This window comes from Glycine soja, chromosome 6 (genome assembly GCF_004193775.1).
Source record: "Glycine soja cultivar W05 chromosome 6, ASM419377v2, whole genome shotgun sequence".
Lineage (NCBI taxonomy): Eukaryota > Viridiplantae > Streptophyta > Magnoliopsida > Fabales > Fabaceae > Glycine > Glycine soja.
The window spans coordinates 13,053,001-13,069,482 of NC_041007.1; the positions used below are offsets into that span (position 1 = coordinate 13,053,001).

Consider the following 16,482-nt stretch of genomic DNA (forward strand, 5'->3'; position numbering starts at 1 on the left):
TGGTGGAAATTAAGTTTGGGTTTTTGCCAATGACATAACCAGTAAATATGTTCTGCCTCATGTGAATATATTTTATTGTTTATGAGGAATTACACTTACTTGTTTTTTAGTCCAAGTAGCAACGGGATTTGCTATGACTTTGGATTTGGGAAGAGAATTGGGAGAGAGAGAGGAGAGGGAGGAGGTGACTGAGAATTCGCGCATGGAGGGGCGGAGGGGGGAGCGACGGCGGGTGGAGAACTAGCCGAGGAGGGGGTAGGATAGTGCCAGTGGAGTCGTGGAAGGAGGGGAGCGGAGGAAACCAGGGACGGTGGCGGAGGAGGTGTCATCATCGTCGTCGTCAACGGTGTAGTTCCCACATTTGGACGTGGATGGAGTAATTCACACACATTGGACACATCATCATGGAGACTAATTTGAATATATTTTAGGAATCTTCAATATATTTAAACCTTAATATTAAAGTTTTATTAACCAACATTTTTAATAAGACATTAGTCAAGAAATTAGTATAAGATTTTTTTTATTAAAAATTACTTTAGACATGTATTAAAAATTACGATCAAAATGCATTATAAAAAGTTTTCACTTTTAATTTCTTAATTAGTACTTTAAAACATTAGTTGGCATTTGGCGTAATATAGTACAGGATTACAATAATCTTATTGTTGAATCAAGCGAGTAAAGAAGCACAACGTAAACAGCTAAAGAAACGTATTTTTTGGTACAGTGGAATATAAGGGCAACAAAGAAACGTATTAAAACGCTTTTCTAAGTCCTTATATATATGAAAATTTATGTATTAATAATTGGCATTGATGCGATTCTTCAATTTAAATCGACACCTCGTTCAAGCGTGAAGATACACCTTTGCTTTACAAGAGTTGGAGCAATCGCACATTATGACACGGATCCACTATGTAATTCTAATTTTATGTGTGAACAATTTTAGTTCTGCAAGATGTGCTATTGATATGTAAACAAGTAACTTTGGATTTATACACGTTGAATAATTATAAATCACATTTACAACTTCATTTTTTTTTTCTTCACCTTATTTTTCAGTGACTTCTTGTTTTGCTTACACTCTTGCTTCTTGGGTTGAAGTTGAACCTACCAAAACTATTATGGGTTTTTTCAAATGGTGAAACTGATGCCTTAGAATCTCTTTTGGACAAATTCAAATCACCATTATGTAACTTCTTCAACTGCTCACCACCATTTTGGAAACCTGGTTGTGTAACTTCACAAGTTAACTCCATAGGGCTCTCTGAATCAAGTAGAAAGTCTTCCAATGTTGCAAGGGACTTTAACTGCAGTCCAAGAGATTCGATGGTTTTTCGGCATTCTGCAAATTTACTAGCAGCCAATGCTAGTTCCTTCTCCTGCATTGAAAGATGCTAAGCTCTTTATATGAAAAGATTTCTGTATAATATTATTGTTAATGCAAAATATTTTTGAGTTAGACAACAACCATCACTTGTATTTAGCCTACTTAGTAATCAAATGCAATTCCAACAAATCTTATGTAATATTTCAACTAAAACTTAGCTTTAAGCATCATGCACTTGACAATATTCATCATAGAAAAAGATAGAGATTATTAGCCACTCAGTTTAAAGTTTAAACAATATATAATATACATTAAAGAAGGCTTAAATTGTAGAGTTCCCATTGTGTGTTACCAAACTGACCTGCTTTAACTCACTATTAACACCTTCTCCAGGCAGAATCAAAGTGTCTTTGTGGAGTTGAGCTTCATTCTTTATTCTCAAGAGCTCATCCTCCAACTTTCCACACTTGGCCATATTCTCAGTAGACAAAGCTCGCTCTTTCTCAATCTCTTCCTCTAATGAACAAATTTTTGAAACCAATTCTTCTGCTTCCGTATGAGCAACTCTGAGTTTTGACTCAGCTATCTCTTTCTTTTCTTCAGTTGCTTCTAGTTTCTCGTATGCTTCTTCGTTTGAGTTGTTTGCAAGAGCTAACTTAGTTTGGAGCTCTACTACCTCCAATTCCACTTCCTTTATCCTACTCAGTGATGCTTCAAGCTGCTTTTGGCACTCGGTTAGATCCATCTCTAGCTCGAGTTTCTCTGCCTCCATTTTCTCTAGTTTCTTTTCCAATGCAGCGTTCTTTTGAACAATAGCTTCCACTTCAGCATTCTTTGTTCTAGGGCCAACATTGAGTTGGTCAGATGCAGCACCTTCCACAGGAAAACTGCTTACACTTTCAGTATCTGGCAATGCAACAAGCCTTTCCATCTCAAGGAAATCATCCATCAGATTGATCTCAGTTGAAAAGACCATACTATTTTTTCCAGCAGTGTTTTCATTCTTAAATTGATCAAGTTCCTTGATTAAAGTTGATGGCCATGAGTCATGGTGGTTTGGCTCACCTTCATTCATATCCCAACCTCCTAATTTCCGCATATCACTTTCAACTATCAATTGCCTCTCTCCAATATCTGACATGCTATCAGTAAAAGACTCTACATACACTGAAGAGGAGGCTAAAGACCTGTGATCATTAGCAGATAATGTTTTGCGAGTCACAGCTTTTAGTCTACGACACTCGGCTTCTAGCTTAGCCACCGTCTTTATACTCTCCAAATGTTGCTTGCTTGCTGCTTCAGCAGCCTGAGTACTCAAATTCCTTTCTATGGTCCTGAACTCTAATTCCTCTAGTCGAGATTGTAGCTCTATTTTAAGACTTGCATTCTCTTTCTCCTTACCCTCAAGCCTCTGCTGAAGATCCAAATGAACTGATGAAGCAGCAGCATCTGCTTTAGCAGCAACAACAACTTTCCACTCATGATCGGGTCTTTTGGATTCCAAGCCATAAGAGTTATTTGTTAAGGCTTCATGAATCTTTTGCTCTTGTTCTTCTTTAGCTTGTCGAAGATTCCTCATACACTCCTTGAGTGCCTCGTTAAGATGACTAACTTGGTCTTCAAGAACTGAGTTTTGCTGTTTTCCATCGATGAGTTGTTGTTTAAGAATCAATAATTCATTTTCAGCCTTCTCCCAGCCTAATCAAAAGCCACATAAAAGTCTTAGTTCATTAGTTAATATAAGTTTTTTAACCTGAAAAAAGAAAACAAAACAAATGCCTTTCAAAGAATCTGGATTAAGCTTCCTAATAATCCCCCTAGAGCAAAAGTTTATAATATAGTCATGGCTACCCCAGGCAAGAGAAATGAATCATGGACTAGCAGATGAAGCACATTTTAGTATAACCCCTAGATCATGTTTGGATAATCTTAGATATTCGTTTTTCATAAACCATAGCAAGATCAACACTTGAACAAACACAACAATCAAATAAAAAAAAACACTCAATTGCAACTGTTCAATGCCTCAATGGTTTCTCATTTAGATAAACTTAATTGTCAAATCAAGGAGAAGTTATTGATGTGCAAGATGACCAAACAACAGATACCTGAGACAGCTTCTTCCGCAACTTTAGCATGCTGCTTTGCCAAGTCTTCTTTGGCACGAGAGTTTAAGAGAGCAGCAGATAATCTTTCTGTTAGAGTCTTCACATCATTAGCTTCTTCATCATTTGGTGCAGCTTCAAACATGCCTTCTGGAGGCGGCGTAGTTTGGGTGGGATATACCTTTAAATCATGATAAAAAAAAAAAAAAGAGCATTCATCAAATTCCTCCCAATTTACAATAATTTGAACAATCAGAGATCTTAAACAAAAAGAAGGACACAATCAATGGTCTACAAGCTTTAGAAACTTATATTCATGTAAAATCTGCAGACCAAATAATAAGTACTGTCTTCTGCCTGCCAAGAAACTTCATATCATCTCAAGCAATAGACTAGTACAACAACAACATAAGCCTTTTCTCACTAGGAAGCAAGTAGGAACAGACTAGTAGAAATGGAAGCAAATATAACTAAAACAAGATAGCAATCAAAACAGAAGTTAACAATGTATTATGCATAGGGATGCTGAAAAAAACTAGTTTTAAAGAAAATACCTATAACTGTAACTATAACTAATTTTATAAAAGTAGGTATAAAACTATAACCAATTTTATAGTTATAGATGTTTCAAATAACTTATTTTTGGTCATCCATAACTAGTTATATAATTGATTTTAGACATAACTTGTTATATAATTGGTTATATAACTAGTTTATTCATACCTAGTTATATACTCATATTTTAAAAACAATAACTAGTTATATTAAATAATACTCATATTTTAAAAAATAGTTATAGTTATAATTATAATATTCACTTTCAATCTAGTTATTTATTAGGTTTGATGATAGTTATCTAAATATCTAAATTATGTGCATCCCTCATTGTGTATGCAACTAAAAAGGCGGTACCTGATCATCAAAAAATCTTTCAGAATGAGATGACATTGAGCCAGAACTCTCAGTTTCACCGGGACTTTTCTCAGACGACTTCCTGCGCCATGGCCAACTCCTCCGGTCCATGTCCATCCACAAATTTAGGCAAAGCACCACCTCCTTATTCCCTCACACAGCACCATGAATGAACACCACTGCCCAAAAACCCTTCAGCCTGAACAGAACTGGATCTGGGGCTATCACTGGAATGAATAAGAGGAAGCTCTGAGGGGTGGCAAATTGTTCTTTAAGCAAAACCCAGTAATAAAAAAGAAGAATTTGAGAGCCAGGTGTTTACCCTTAAGAAGTAACTTGCAAAGAAAAACAGAAAAAGTAGTTACAGAGAGCTTTGCTTAGAATTCACTTTCCACTACCATCTACCTCGATTTTAACACTTACACATAGAAAACAAAAAAGCATTTGTTTAAAGCATATCCTATGGCTATCTATTATGCTATTCCTTTACTCACACAACTCAGGAGTCTGAGGGTTAGGCACCTACCACGACTCCCCAATTTCACGCCACGAGAAGGGTCTATCTACTGTGTCAAATTCAATTCAAGTGCTGAATCCAAAGAGTAAAGAAGACAGGGGAATTAACAGAATGAAAGAAAAGAGAGAAGAATGTAAGAGAAAGTGCAGGGTTATCTGGGAGATATTATTCAACGAGTTAGTTGTTTGTGATGTGGGAAGAGAAAGAGATATTGGAAAAAAGTGACAGAGAAGTTTAAAAGAAGAAGGGAGGGACCATGCGGTGACAGAAAAACAGGATAAGAGCGTTTCTGTGAAGTGTGAACGGGGTCGCAAAAGTTCCACTGCTAGTGCTAGTAGTTTTATTATCTCTAGATCATATATGAGAAGTTAAGGTAAGTTTGTCGGGGTTTTAGTCAAACAAACACTGCCTTGTTTCCCGCTTATTGCTCCTGCGATTCACTACAGCCGTTAAAATGGTTATTCCTTTTGTCTTCTTCGTGTTATTATTTCTGCTCACTTTTGTGCTACTGATGTTACTGCCATGTTTGATCCTGCCTCAATGCAAATTATTTGCGGCTAGTGGCTACCGTGCCCTGTCTTGCTATGCTTCCTGTTGTAACGGAATAATACTATCAAGCAGCTAAAATTTCAATTGAAAAAATAAGAATTCGCCGCAAGAGAAAAATCATCGATGATAGAAGGAAAATAATTCATTGCACAGAAGATACTAGAGGTCATTTGACAGGGGATAAGTTTTTTGGGAATTATATCCGGTTGACAATGAATAAAATTTATTTGGTTGGTTATTAAAATTTTAAGATAATTTTTTATAAAGATTTAAATATATTTTTTATTCATGTAATTTAATATTTTTTTATTTTTATTCCAATATTTTTTTTCATTTTAGTCTATGTAAAATGTCTTTGTTTTTTTTTTGTCCTTACACTTTAGATAAATTTTTTTATTGTTTAAAATATGTTTTTACTATTATAAGTGTAAAATACGTTAAGGATAAAAAAACACACATTTTTCAGGGAGGGACTGAGATGAAAACAAAAAATAAAAAATTGAAAGAATAAAAATGAAAAATATATTTAAGTCTTCTAAGAATCAAATTGTCACAAAATATTTTTACCATATTAAATAATTTAAGAATGAGTAACATGCTATTTTTATAGTAATAAAAGAATACTTGAAAAAATAAGACTTTCATCTCTGTTATGATAATATTTTTTGTGGGAAATTGATTAGAAAACATTATTGAAAAAATAAAAATACATCTTCATCATCATTTTTTATTTTCAGTAAAAATAAAAATAAAAAACAGTCAAACCAAGCGGTCATTTATCTCTCCGTCTTTTTATGTTGGGGTGAACTATAGTTGTAGTTGTCTCTTACTTATTGACTCTCAATTATTTAAGCCTTTCGTCAACCCCACATAATTGCTAAAGTTTCTGGTTTGGTTATTTCTACACCATTATCACAAATTTTATATATGAAAAAGAAAAAAAAAATGACTCGGTGGATAAGTCACAAATGACGCTGACTGACGACGGTTGTGGTTCAGTATTCATGAGTGTGGTCGTACAAAATTTTGGCCTTGACATACAAAATAATTCAAGGATGTGGATCCTCTAACCACAACCGTCGTCATTGGAAAATTGACGCTGAATCCAAACTCTTCATTTTCTTTCGGTGTTCGTGGTCATTTCTTACGAACATGAATGGCTTCCACAACCGATGATATTTATCAATGGTCCTGTTTCATCAAATAGTGTCAAAATTTGTTTAATTCAAATCTTTTCGTGCATTTTCTCTTAAAGATCTGTCTTACGCAGAATAATGTCAATGTGAATTTTTCCAAGCAAAATATATCAAAATGTGTAAATATTACATAAACTCACTTCAAATATAATAAAAAAATCTGGGTTTTCAGTCATTGTGTCGTTATTGTTGTTCTTTGTTATTTTTTTCTTATGTGGATAATTATGTTTACCAATGAAAAAAAGTGAGTAATTGTGTTTTATTGTTATCTCTTTTATAAAATATCTAAAATACAAATAAATAGAGGATAAAAGTATTAATTTGATGACTATACTACCAAAAAAATAGAAAGGACGTCGCTGTCATGACAATTAGTTTATTTGATGACTGATGAACTTATGTAAATCAAATAGTAATTATTTTTTTACAAACAATTTGTTAAATCGATTAATTGTTTAGGACTGACTTATAAAAAAATGGGTTAGTTAATTTATGTTAAAAAACGTCTTTCTTAACAAATAGAGAAACCTTTGATTACCGCCATATATAATTTCATTTTTTAAGGTTTAATTTTTTTTTTTGAATTTTTTATATTTTTATTCTTGTAATTTTTTTTTCTATTTTAGTCATTGTAAAGTCTGTTTGTTTTGTTTTTCATCTTTAAAACATTTTAGTCCTTACTATTTATATTTTTAAAAAACATAAAAAATTGAAATAAAACTTTTAAAACTCAACGTAAAAAATGAAAAAAAAAACATTATAACGTCATAGACAAAAATAACATTTAATTATTTATTAATTATGATTGTGATTATTTGAATAATCAAACCGTGATCATCCATGTAAATTGCTATATGAATAAACTTAACTAACACACATATCTTTTTCAATTAGCATAAAAATATATAGGTCACAGATAAGTATTTACATAAGGATAATAAATAAAATGTAAACATATAAATATTAATTTTGTGAAATAAATATTCATATTTTATGTGTAAAGTATTCTTTCTTATGAAATACATGTAATTATTTATTTGAATTGTATACTAATATATCTTTATACAAAGATTTAATTTATATGAGATATCAATATTTATCTTTGTAATTTTACTATTAACTTGTATATATATTATTAGGTTTTCATGTGAATTTTTCATCTTATATAGATATTTTTAGAATGACTCTATATTATTTTTATAACATCTTCCTATTAATTCTTGTACTTATTAGATGGGAAGAGCATTGTATTAATAAATACTCTTATTCTTTATTTAACACTACTACATCTTTTTAAAATAGTAGAAACTAGAAAGATTAATAAATAGGTGTTATATAAAAATATATAATCTTCCAATAAAAAATTTCATTTTCATATAATGTAAATATTTACACCAGTGATTTAGATGTTAATTAAAATAATTTTTCCTGTAATTTTTTTTTGTGATGTCTATATATTTTTTTGGTACCACACTATTGTAATGAAATATCCATAAACTTTATTGATAATTAATATCTAAAAAAAGTTTAAATTAAGAAATATGAGTCTAATATCATTCAAACTAATCACATATAGATTGATTTTAATTATATAATATGAATACAGATATTTACCTCTGTAATATATAAATATTAATATATTTTTATGCATTAATACAAATAATTTTCCTTATAATTTTAATATTGATGTTCTTTCACATAGAGTTTTCATCTATATGTAATGAAAGTATTTATTCTTATAATTTAATATAATTTTTTATTGCTGTAGATGTAAATATCCATCCATACAACGGTGTAGTACAATTTAGAAATTAATACACGCACTTAATAAGCCATTTTGTTTAAACTTTTTTTAAAATGTTTTATATAAAAATATTTTTTAAGAAATATATAGAATTTGTTTCTTAAAAAAATACTTATAAAAAATATTTTTCACATTAAAAAACCAAAAAAACTTCTTATTCTATTAAAAAATATTTCGTGCTCATAAATTTTCATCTTCGTGACTGAATTATGCGAGAAAATATATGTTTTCCTGCCCCTTTCTTCAAGGCAAAAGAAGCTTCTGTCTCAAACGCCTCCATGTAATTTCAAAGAGCTTGTAAGTTGTGACTGACATGTATTTTCTTTAAATAAGGTGATTTGTTGTAATGGGGATGATACACACATTTTAAAAGTTATAAAATTGTACTTTCAATATTTGATTTTGAGATTTCCGAATATAATAAATAAGTGTAATTTCTAAGGAAAAATAAGATTTAAATAATCATTTAATTTTGTTCACAGTTTAGTTTTAATCTCTATATTTTTTAAAAAATTGTGTTTTAATTTCTATATGATCAATTTTTTGTATTTTAGTTATTTCCTTTAATTACAAAGTAATGTTATTAATACTAGATTAATTAAAACTGCAGCAAAATAAAATTTGATAGTGCAGAGCTGCTAATTTTTTCCTAAAAGTTGTGAAATTTTTATATTTAGAAGAGTTCAATTCAATATATTTTAGCAACTATATACAAATTCTGTGACAATTTTAGAGAATTTAGAAATAACACACTATTATGAGTATTATCATTAAAATATTAAAAAATGCCTCTTTTTTTTTACCATTGTAATTAAAGTTTTAGGTCATCAATGATATACTAAGATATTCATATAAGTTTTTTTTAGAGATTTGTCACGCTTAAAACTCTTAATCTCGTTCCAAGAATATATTTTTTCGTGTCAAACCTAGATTCTCACAAACACAATGTGTGTGTCAACTAGGTAGATCCATTGAATTTTGCTTGTTTTCTTTCTTTCAAACAAAGCATAAAAGGTAATATTTTCAGATATTAGAGTTATGTTGACAAAACATTTTAATTAACCTTTAATCTTTTTAATTAATTAAAAAACTTATTTAGTTGTTCGGTAAATATTTTTTTTAATAATTTTTCAGTAATTTTTAGTATTTTTTAAAACAAGTAATATTTTTAAAAATCATAACTTCTATCTTTTTATATTTTTATTACTTTTTATTCTTAATATATTCATAAATTTTTTTGTTTATCTTTTCTAAATAAATAATAATTTTATTATTTTTCAATCATTTATATTTTTCAATTATTTTAATATTGATTTTATTAAACACTTATAATTTAATAAATTATTTTTTCAACTTTCAATTTTAAATTATTTTTTCATCTAATTTTACTAAAATACAAAGTATAGAGAAGTATAAAAGGATTAACGACGTAATTAAAAAAAACAAATAATAGTTAATTAAATTGATTAAAATAAATAAAAGCGACCACAGTATTTATTGATCGAATATTATTCTTGTCATGTCAATCTAATAACCGAAAACAATATGAACCTCTCAGTAGTCGGAAAAAACAAAAGAAAGAAAATAAAAAAATGATCTTACGGAAGAGAGAGGGCCCCGCAGAAGCCTAACCTCTTCTCTGTGTGGTGATTTGACATGAAGAAGAGAGGATATCATATCATAAAAATTAAGCGCCAAATCTGATTAACATTCACATTCAGAAGAATGAGCACCACTCAAGCTTCCTCCAACAACAAGAAGACCAAACGCAATCACAAGAAATCCCTCTCCCTCCCCGCCCGTAACGGAATCACCCCTCCGTAACCACCTTCTTCTTCTCTCTCTCTCTCTCTCAATCCAAGCTTTTCATTTTTAATTATTATTTTTTCTTCCGTTAGGGATGATGGCGGAGAAAGAACCGTTAAAAAGCTTCGGTTGTCGAAGGCGCTCACCATCCCCGACGGAACCACCGTCTCTGAGGCCTGCAGGCGCATGGCTGCTCGCCGCATCGACGCCGTTTTGCTAACTGATTCCAACGCCCTGCTTTCCGGAATTCTCACTGACAAGGTGTGTGCGTTTTTGTTTTTTTTTGCACGGAATGTTTCTGTGTCGTTTACGGTTTTTCTGTGTCGTTTTTTTATTCAGGATGTGGCTACTAGAGTCGTCGCCGAGGGGCTGAAGCCGGAGGAGACGACGGTGTCGAAAGTAATGACGCGGAATCCCATCTTTGTCACGTCGGATACGCTCGCCATTGATGCGCTTCAGAAAATGATTCAGGGTTAGCTTCGTAATCTTCTTTGTTAATCCCGAATTCCTATTTTAGATAATAGATATTAAATAGTTTTATGCATTTTGCACAGAAATTTTACGATGAGCGTCCATTTTTAGTGTGTTTATGTTACATTCTCGCATTTTGTGGGGCCCGGTGTCTAAAAAAAACACGTCTAGTGCATTCTAAGTTATTTTCAAAGCTAGATATAGAAATAATAATAATTAAAAAAACACTATAATACATCATTGTACCTTCGAGCCCTAGAGTTGGGTCATAACTTTATTGCCTTGTACTAACAACTATTTTGCCATGTGGATTTAGAAAGTGATTAATTGTTTGTTTTCTGTTAATCTATCCTTCCTCTCACCGTGTGATTCCTCAATTTTCTTGAAGCTGAGTTTGTGGCTTCAACTTTGTCGGTCAATGGTGATTTTCTTGGTGAATGTTGTGGTTGTTGACTTTACTAGATGCACTATCTTGAAAAACATGAGATTTTCTTCCATTTTAAACCGTTTTGCTTTCTCCTCTGTTTTATGTACTCTGTTACCTTCCTCCAGCAATTCATCTGAACCAAAAAAAATGGTGTGGTTGGGGACGAATCCTTTACCTGTCACCTGATCTAGTACTTACAGGCACAATTTTATTATTAGCGGCGGGGGGGGGGGTAGTTTTCTGGGTCCTGCTGTCATGATGGCCACAATGTGTTTCTGGTCTATTATAAGGTTCTCTCTTATCTATATTTTCGTTTTTTTTTTGTACTTTATGTTTTCTTCTTCTTTAACTAGCTGAATATGCTAGAATTGGGTAAATGATTTTATTGGATTCTCTATTTTTATACATCTTGTTTGATAGAATCATAGTCTGGCTGGAAAGTAATTCATTAAGTGAGAGATATAATTTAACTTTTTTTAACTGATAGGTAGATTTAGACACCTCCCTGTTGTGGAAAATGGTGAAGTCATTGCCATGCTGGATATCACCAAATGTCTTTATGATGCCATATCTAGAATGGAGAGCGCTACTCAACAGGGGAGTGCCGTTGCTGCAGCAGTTGAGGGAGTGGAACTTCAGCGAACTAGTAACGTTTAACAGTTTTCTTTTTACATACATGGTTTTTTATGATGCTTCCTGCTTGCTTGTACATGAACTCATGAATTGCTTCTACATGCATGTGGTACATCTGTTTAATATTTATGACTGCCACGGTTAAATTCATAAATTTTACTATTGAGTAATGATACTCATACATCCCAATCTCTTACAACTCACTTCCACTCTATTTTTTTTCCTATCTCTCTCCCTTTTTCATCACATCATATATCATATCTATCATTTTCACTCTGCACTTATTGTTTCTCTCTCCTCTCTCCACCCACTCCAACTGCCCCAAAATCCATGTCTATCATTTTCCATTTTTTTTTAAAATATGGAATCAATCTTTTTGGCTTACACTCTTAAACGGACTTGGCTGTTAAACAAAATTTTCATTATTATCTTTGTGGCAGAAAATAATGCACAAAGGAATTGACAATAGAAAAAAGGTTTGGAAAAATTATCAAACGATTGCTTTGGCTTGCTGTTTTCTTTTTATTACCCCTTTTCTACAATAAAATATATTTTGTTTTTTTAAAAATGTTCAAAGAGTGATCAATGGGAATAGTCTATTAACTAATTGTGTGGTTATTTGTTACTAAAGTGAAAATATAATATAATTTTCATCTAAAACTGTTTTTTCCACAAATTCCTCTACTGTATTTAAAATTTTTCATATAGTTTTATGAACCAATTCTAGGATTTGTTTGTTTAAGCATATATACTTCTCTGTGAAGTTAATTTGCAAGGTCTTCTCTGTGAAGTTTAAGGAGAGTAGGTAAATGGAGGACCAGATGGTATCAAGAGAAAGACATTGAAGCTTTGCACAATAATATTAGGACGTGTTGAATATTGCCATATTTTCTCTTCATATTGTAATGATTGCTAATTTTCTGTTTATTGTCAAAAAATTTTGTCAGCTCCAAATACTTTCATTGAAACATTGAGGGAGCGCGTGTTCAAACCTTCCCTGTCAACTATAGTCGATGAAAATACAAAGTAATTTCACATCATATTTTCTTGTGTTTTTATGTGTTGCCAAGTGACTTTTTTATAATCAGATATAATAGTTTTACAACATTTTATAGCTTTATGTGTTTCTAGGGTTGCTATTGCATTAGTATCAGATCCTGTGTACGTGGCAGCAAAAAAGATGCGGGAGTTACATGTAAATGCAGCTGTGATTGTGATGGAAAACAAGATTAAGGGGATACTTACGTAAAATCCTTTTCCTGAGGCTTTATGCTCTTTCCTTAGAAGTATATGATAGCAAATAACATAATGTTTTTTGGATAAGCAATCTTCTGGAATGATATATATGAAATGGACATTGGACAATTTTAACTTTATGCACAATATATTGTCCTGTAAATATGTTATGCAGTTCAAAGGACATCCTTATGCGCGTGGTGGCTCAAAATCTTTCCCCAGAGTCGGCTCTTCTGGAAAAGGTGGTTATGATTTTATTTTGTGAAGTAACCATACAGGAAATTGGTTTATTCTGTGATGTTTTTTTCTTCTTCTGGCTGGTGCTTATTTTTTTAGGTATTCAGAATTAATTTGATTTTCTTCTTTATTCTTCCCTTCACTTATTTTTTGTTAGGTGATGACTCCAAATCCAGAATGTGCATCTCTAGAGACAACAATTCTTGATGCACTGCATATGATGCATAATGGGAAGTTCTTACATCTTCCCGTGGTGGACAGAGGTTAGCTTTGCTTTCTTAACTGCCTATGTACCTTTTTACATATTTGTGCTGAATATTATTTGTTTTGCACTTGCAGATGGAAATGCTATTGCTTGTTTGGATGTTTTGCAGATAACTCATGCTGCAATTTCTCTGGTAAATTTAATGTTTGAGACACATAAAATACATGATAGAGGAAGCTATTTTATTGGATATTTTGAAGAAGAAAATGCTGTGGTTATCCAGTGTGTGGTGTGTCTGGGTTTGTGTCCGTGTTTCAGGTGACATCTGGGTAGTGGGTATATTGTAAAAGGAGGACTACCCATAATTGAACATCGGTTTCTGTTCCTATGCATTTAACTTTCAAGAATTATTCCGAACTCTTTTAAGGATACATCTTTCCCTAGCTGTAGAGCGTATTTGGAATATTTAGATTCTAACTGAATTTTTATTTCTTGGTTTTTCATAAATGGTAAATGCCTACGTCTGCATCCATTATTAACTGTTGTTTTGGTGCACATACAATTTGATAAAAGGAATCAAAGTGTTGTAAAGTATCTGTGCCTTTTGGACTCAATGATATTAATGTATATTGATAATTTCTGTCTATATTTGAAGGATTGCCACATTCGTTCATGATTTTGGCTATTTTCCCAAATTATCAAAACGTGGTGCCTTGGGTAGTGCTAGTGCCATAGATAAAATGAACCAGACTATCACTTATGCTTCCCCTTTCCTACTGCATCTTGATAATGATTTTTATAACTGTTGGGTGTTCACTCATGTTACATAAAAATGAAGTATAATCTTGAATATTATGAATCAAGAATTATATAAATTGCTTACATTTGGTACTATTATACGGATGCTAGTGTCCTGTTACTAAGTTGTGTATTTTGTAGGTTGAAAGTAGTCCTGGAGCATCTAATGATGCGGCAAACACAGTTATGCAAAAATTTTGGGACTCAGCTTTTGCTCTAGAGCCGCCGCCTGAAGATTTTGACACCCATAGGTACCTTGGTGACATTCTTATTCTGGTTTTGATATATGTTGTTTTGTTTGATAAATAAGCATATTTGTCTGATTGCAGTGAAGCCTCTGGACGGTTGACTTTGGATGGGGCAGATACCACAAAGTCTACATATCAATCTGTAGGTTTTGGAAATTCATTTGCTTTTAAATTTGATGATCACAATGGCCATGTGCATCGATTCTACTGTGGTGAGTGATATCTTGGGGAAAGCTTTGCAAGAACTTAAATCTACTGATCTACATATTTCTGGTGCCGTGGACATCCTATATATAAACCTGGATTAATTATTTTTAGAAGAACTTGCAAGTATTTGCTACTGTCTTTTTTGTAGGTGCTGAACATCAAGAACTTCTATCTGCTGTCATGCAAAGAATTGGTGATATTAATGATGGAGAACACCCTACAATGCTGGTATGTTTTATTCTACTTTAGTCTTGTCTACCTTTTGGTCGTACTATATGATATATTATGATACTGGCCTTTTACTTCTCTTCTAGTATAAGGACGATGATGGTGATAAAATTATTATTGCGACTGATAACGATCTTGTGGCTGCCGTCAGCTATGCTAGGTCTGCAGGACTGAAGGTGAAGTTTTCCTCTTTTGACAATGTGGCCTTTATGGATTTGTTCTTATGTCTTTATGCATGCATTGAACTAAGTTTCTTTGTATTTCAGGCTTTAAAGTTGGATTTGGAGTTTCCCAATTCAACCAAACCAACAAAACTGCAACCTGGTACAGCCACTATACAGAAAACCAGTACATTGCGTCTCCGTTCTGGTATTTTTGCAGGTGTTGTTGTTCTAACGAGCATTAGCGTATTGGTGTACTTAAAGCGCTCTAGACAGTAATATGTTTGCCAGCTTGAAAACAAAACATGCTATAATCTTACTCTATGAATCCCAGAGTTTCGTCATAAATCAAATGCTCGTTGACAAAGGAAATGATGGACACGGAATAGGTGGATGATGTGGAGTCTCTCTAATCAGCCGTTTTTAATTATCTTTTTCTTTTTGAGTCACTGATGTAATTAGAACCAAAGATATAGTCGTGGCATGCAATACTGAAGTGTCACCATGTTCTTCTCAATTAAGGTACTTGTAATTCCATATATTTATCAACTTTCATCACTTACGACTTTTGCGTCCAGATATTATCAGTTAGATCACCATCAAGGTCAAGCCATTTGATGAAATCAATTACAATATTATTAAAGTAAATTTTTATTATTTAATGTAGGAATAGCATGACATCCTTCATTGTCATCTTCACATTTTATTAGCCCTGAGTGATACGATCCTTCGTCATTAAAAATATTAAAAGGTACAAATCTAATCATATGGAATAGATTGGCTCGTATTTCTTCTTCTGTAATTAGAGTCTTTAGTATTTTAGGTGGAATCTAGGGATAATCTCACAAACTTGATCTTTTGGGACTGATAACAATATGAAGTTTTTTAAAAATGTTCGGCTAACTGGTGTTGTATCATTCATTTATATTTGTTTTTATAAAATATTTTTAAAAATTGAATTATTTTGATTAAAAAAGAGGTTTCACTCTGAATTGCTATTGGAAGTTGCTTTACAAACACTTTATAATCTTTATTAAAAAAAATAGTAAATTTATTACTTTTAAAAAATATTTTATGTTATTAATTTGAGACCTGATTTCTTGAAAATAAACACTCTCTTTACATATTCTTCTTCTAATGTTGATAAGTATTTCTCTTTTATTTTATGGCACATATCAAATTAGTATTTTTGTTTCATGAATCTTTTATATGAAATTTTAATTTTAATCTTAAGTATTTTAATCTAAATTTTTCATTTTAATCTAACTATTAAAATTAACTATTCTTTTTTTCTAGGAAGAAGATTAGACATTTTTAAAAGGTCATACTCATATTATACGACACTCTCTGTATATAAAAGTTTGATTCGGATAGATCCGATTGATTTTTAAAATCAAATTAGAAATAAA

At 31.8% G+C, this 16,482-nt stretch overlaps 2 protein-coding genes across 5 annotated transcripts; one reads left to right on the forward strand and one right to left on the reverse strand.

Annotated features, from left to right (window-relative positions):
- Positions 1-930: 930 nt before the first annotated feature.
- On the reverse strand, positions 931-5,502 carry LOC114415830 (filament-like plant protein 3). 3 transcript variants are annotated; one of them, XM_028380692.1, is made up of 5 exons: positions 4,877-5,502; positions 4,351-4,577; positions 3,442-3,619; positions 1,695-3,031; positions 931-1,385 (listed from the first exon to the last, which is right to left on the reverse strand). In XM_028380692.1, exons 2-5 carry the CDS (start codon positions 4,465-4,467, stop codon positions 1,062-1,064), a joined length of 1,956 nt encoding a protein of 651 aa, XP_028236493.1. In that variant the 5' UTR covers positions 4,468-4,577; positions 4,877-5,502; the 3' UTR covers positions 931-1,061. The 3 variants fall into 3 exon arrangements, with proteins under 3 accessions (XP_028236493.1, XP_028236494.1, XP_028236495.1); XM_028380693.1 differs by having other exon boundaries at positions 4,351-4,685; XM_028380694.1 differs by having other exon boundaries at positions 4,673-5,502.
- Positions 5,503-10,012: 4,510 nt separating this feature from the next.
- Positions 10,013-15,739, forward strand: LOC114415831 (CBS domain-containing protein CBSCBSPB3-like). Of its 2 annotated transcripts, none has more exons than XM_028380697.1 (14): positions 10,013-10,236; positions 10,315-10,483; positions 10,562-10,694; positions 11,608-11,766; positions 12,701-12,779; positions 12,885-12,998; positions 13,165-13,231; positions 13,384-13,489; positions 13,566-13,624; positions 14,371-14,480; positions 14,559-14,619; positions 14,833-14,912; positions 14,999-15,088; positions 15,179-15,735. In XM_028380697.1, the coding sequence occupies exons 1-13, from the start codon at positions 10,142-10,144 to the stop codon at positions 15,084-15,086; spliced, it is 1,320 nt and encodes a 439-aa protein (XP_028236498.1). In that variant the 5' UTR covers positions 10,013-10,141; the 3' UTR covers positions 15,087-15,088; positions 15,179-15,735. The 2 variants fall into 2 exon arrangements, with proteins under 2 accessions (XP_028236498.1, XP_028236496.1); XM_028380695.1 differs by having other exon boundaries at positions 10,019-10,236; positions 14,559-14,689; positions 15,179-15,739.
- Positions 15,740-16,482: the final 743 nt, after the last annotated feature.